This window comes from Trichosurus vulpecula, chromosome 2 (genome assembly GCF_011100635.1).
Source record: "Trichosurus vulpecula isolate mTriVul1 chromosome 2, mTriVul1.pri, whole genome shotgun sequence".
Classification (NCBI taxonomy): Eukaryota; Metazoa; Chordata; class Mammalia; order Diprotodontia; family Phalangeridae; genus Trichosurus; species Trichosurus vulpecula.
In genome coordinates, this window is record NC_050574.1 from 91,693,911 (window position 1) to 91,698,028 (window position 4,118).

At 42.0% G+C, this 4,118-nt stretch overlaps 1 protein-coding gene and 1 pseudogene across 1 annotated transcript; both read right to left on the minus strand.

Annotated features, from left to right (window-relative positions):
* Positions 1-449: 449 nt before the first annotated feature.
* Positions 450-1,673, minus strand: LOC118835926 (uncharacterized protein C8orf48-like). Its single transcript, XM_036743220.1, has one exon. The coding sequence runs from the start codon at positions 1,567-1,569 to the stop codon at positions 688-690; it is 882 nt and encodes a 293-aa protein (XP_036599115.1). The 5' UTR covers positions 1,570-1,673; the 3' UTR covers positions 450-687.
* A 350-nt stretch (positions 1,674-2,023) lies between these two features.
* LOC118836676 lies at positions 2,024-2,816 on the minus strand (annotated as a pseudogene).
* Positions 2,817-4,118: the final 1,302 nt, after the last annotated feature.

The window sequence follows — 4,118 nt, forward strand, 5'->3', positions numbered from 1 at the left end:
AAAAGAAAAATAAATAAATCTTTAAAAATAAAATTTAGGACTCTACCACCACAAAAGGTAAGTTACTGGTCTGCAGTAGTGGACTCAAAAATTCTGCTCCTCCACTAGCATGAACCAAACTCCATTACTGGGATGTTCAGCTCTCCAGGGTATAGAAATATCACAGTGGGGGGAAAGAGTCTATGGAGGTATGAAGAAAGGGAGAGAAGGGAGATAAAATTTTCCAACTCCTTACATGATTGCATGATTAGTGGAACTAATTGCCCACCACATGTGCATGCCAACTACCACCTTCATTCCATTTGAGAAAATAAGCCTCATGCTGAAGGAATACCCTATCGTTCCCTCCATGTTATTTCAATGGAAATTTATCATCGTTGTATAAGGACATATGTTCAATTACTAAAAACAAACAAAAACAAAAACAACATATAATAAGCATTCTCTTCCAGATATAAGGTGTCACTTTATAGACCATTTTTACACATCATAACATGTTGAATAGAAAAAAGAAAAAAAAGAGCTGAAAATGACCTAGAAATCATCAAAACTAGCTCATTAATTTTATTTTTTCCACAGATATTTATTGATCATGTTATTATTAATAGAAGTCATATGGTTGCACTGTTTTAGGTGGGGCTGACTATACTGATGCAACTACATACTTGAACCAAACCCAAACAGAGTCTATCTAGTAGGACTTTGTATATTTAGTCTTTTCCAGATTTTTTCTGGGTCATCTGAAAGTCTGGGAAGGTTTTTGTGGATTTCTCCAATGAGTATGAGAATATCTTTGATATACTTGTATTCTTCCATTTTCTCTTCTATTCCAGTTGATTCTAGGAAGGTCTTCTCTGTCTTGAAGGCAACTTGTTTAAGGTCTCTCTTCTTGTTGTGGTCAGAGCTATGTGCTGAGTTATGTTCTTTAATTCCTGCCGTTTTTCTCACCTGTGCCTTCGGGTCTTGAAGGTTGAGGCTGTTTACTTGCTGAGCAGGCACGACGAGGTTCGACTTATCTGACGCAGGATTCTCTACACCCGATTTATGCTGCACAGTTTTAGTTCTATTTTTTTTCCTCGAATTAGACATCAAATTTATCCTAGTGGTACAAAAAGAGCGTAGGGCATCCAAGTCTTCCTCCGTTATTTCCTCGACTTCTTTTTGGGGCTTAGTGCCTTGTTGGTTTTGGGCGGTAGTATCTTCTTTGGCCTTGGGACAATTAATCCATTTCTTAAACTGCTTGTTTTCTAAAGCAACGGAGTCTGTCACTTTCAACAATTTGGTTTCATTCTTTAAACTCATCTGCTTCTTACTCACAATATTACTCCCAGAGGGGTGGGACTTGGTCTTGCATTGTCCTGAAGAACCCAATGAGCCAAAAGAGTTTCCTTCAGTTTGCTTAAGATTTTCCTCTTCCTCTTCCTCCTTTGTAAAGGGCTCAGAGATCTCACTAGAGTCGTCGGAAAGGTCAGGACAGCAAATCTGATCTGACTTCACTAGTTTATCTTTTGCAATGCCAGGGTCACCAGGGTTTACAGTTATTCTTTTGCAGCTTTGGTGAGACTCCATAATGGATTAAATAAACCAAGGCTCAGAGCAGCCTCTGCCCCGGCTGCCCCACCCGGGTTCACTTCTGTTTAGCAGTCTGACCGCATGGTTCCCCAACTGCCAGTGGTCCCGTGACGCAGCGGGTGGGGGAACAGAACTTTGAGCTCCTGGAACAGGGCACGAGACTGTAAATGCAAGTTTCCTCCAGTGGTTGCCTCGGGGTAATGCAAGCAATGGACTTGGGGTGGGGGTGAGGATGGGAACTCAATTCACAGAAGTACAAAACTCCCCTGAAAAGAGAGAGAACCTTTGGTCACTGAATCCCCTGACAAAGCAGTACCTGTGGAGCCCCTTTTGGAAAAGAACAGACCATAGAGCCAGCAGTGCCCAGTGCTGGGGGAGCAAAGGGCAAGGGCAAACTGGCAGAGTCCATCCACAACCTGCTGCTCACTGATGGCAGGGCAGGGCAGCTGGCTCAGTCCTCCTTGTGCTCCTTGCTGTCCTCCTCCTGATCACCTGCAGCTCCTTTCCTTTTCTCTCCGTGTTGGGGTTCTTCTCCTTCTTCCTCTTAATCCTCCTCTTCATCATCATCTTCATTTTCCTCAACCTCTACCCCATCTTCTTCCTCATCCTCTTCTTCCTCTTCCTCCTCTTCTCCTTCTCCATCAATATCTTCATCATCCTCATCCTCATCAACTACATCCTCATCAAGTTTCTCTACTTCCTCCTCCTCCTCTTCTTCTTCACCTTCCCCATTCTCCCCGAAAACACTCTCTAGGCCCTCCCTACCAGCCCCAGGGTCAGAGTCTGCAGCTTTCTTGTCATCAGCATCATAGCCATCACGAGGTAGGTGAGCTGGGGCAAGAGGACAAACACACTCTCCTGGTAGCTCATCAGCATGGCCACATCGCATTTGAAAAGGTCCAGGCTCTTGAGGTTCTGCAGCTTCTTCAGGGTCTCCAGTGTGTTGATGTCCTTGATTTTATTCCCACTCAGGTTTAACTGGATCAGGCTGGGTGCTCGTTCTGTCAGGACCTCCAAAGAGGTGGTTATCACTGAACTCCAGCTTTCGAAGTCAAGGAAGCTTTGGTGGGTTGGCAAAAGACACAAGGTTGATGTCGACCATGCTGAGAAACTCAAGCTTTTCAAATTCTGAAGATAGGCTTCCAATCTTCCCATCATCTGAGAAGCATTTATCCAAGACTAGATCCTTCACCTTCCCCAGTTTCCTGTTCCGTAACTCGTGTAACCCGCCTCTTGATGTCCATTCCTTTGCAGGCCAAGCACAGCCCAGCCAGGAAGCCCTGAAAGGCCTGTCAGCCCTGAGAGCCGCCACTGGGGAGAGGGCCAGGAAGGTGCCAAAGGCACACAAAAGGCACGTGTGGGGGTGGGGGGGGTGGGAAACTGTCTACTATTTCTTAATTGTTATGGTATGTGAAGGATGTTAATATTTTTCATTTTTTATCATTGATCTGAGTCTTAACATATTATCTTTTTTAAATGCCATGTAGTGCCATGAAAGAGGTTTATTTATTCTTTTAAGTTTCCTTGCAGAAGATATCATTTAATTAATTTTAGTTTTATATTTTTCTTTCTAATAGATTTGTCCAAATTTGAGACTAAAACATTAACATTTCCTATGAGTGTTGTGCCTTTTTTGCAGTGCAGCTAACTTTTTACTCATAAAAATAGATGCTATGCCATTTAGTACATATTTGTTTATTGAACAACTGTACCATAACCTCTAGTTGAATTTCAGTGACTTCAACCTAGTGGGTCAGTTCATATTTAGATAAACTTAACCATAACCCATGTCAAGATGAATTATAACATTCCATTCTAGATATTCCTTAATATCATAGGGCAAATTCTGTCAGCTTTTCCTAAAACATAAGTTAGGCCTGGGGCTCTTTCCTTCCTTTGAGAGGGATTAGTTTTCCCTAAAATGAGACAAAGCTTCCCCCAATAGGGACCCTTGATGCAGTTTCTTCCTCCCAATCCCCACTCCCATTACAAATGTGGTAGTCCAGGCTAACTTCACTTCTGAGACAGGGATTAGCTTTCTCTAAAAGGAGACAAAACCATTCCTGATTGGTCTTGGCTTCCCTAATGGCATAAAAGGTTCCAGCCTTATGGAGTCTAGGCCTCTCGAATTGGTGGATTTCTGAAGCCACATGAGTAGCTATATCCTGGGCTCCTGATCTGCTGGCCAAACGCATTTCAATAAGGAGGAAGGGAAGTTTCATTTACCAAAGCTGAAGATAAGTGTCCCAGTGTCTTTGTTGCTTATGCTTGTCATTAAGAAGTAAAACACCTTTTTATTAAGTGTTCAGACTTATGAGTATCTCATTTCATTTCAATTTGAACCTCAACTAAGAGAGAACTAGTCTTAAGCTGACTTCTAACACCTATTATTAGTATTTTGAAAATTATATTAATAATGTTTAACATAAGTAGGGACTTACATCATCTAAAACCCTACAAATCCATTTTTTATATCATCACAGAATATTCATTTACATACAGCCTTAAGCATATACCCCATTTATGTCTATTATCTGTCTCATGCT

Excerpts from the sequence above, each read along its gene's own strand:
- LOC118835926 (XM_036743220.1), bottom strand. The coding sequence starts at position 1,569 with ATGGAGTCTCACCAAAGCTGCAAAAGAATAACTGTAAACCCTGGTGAC.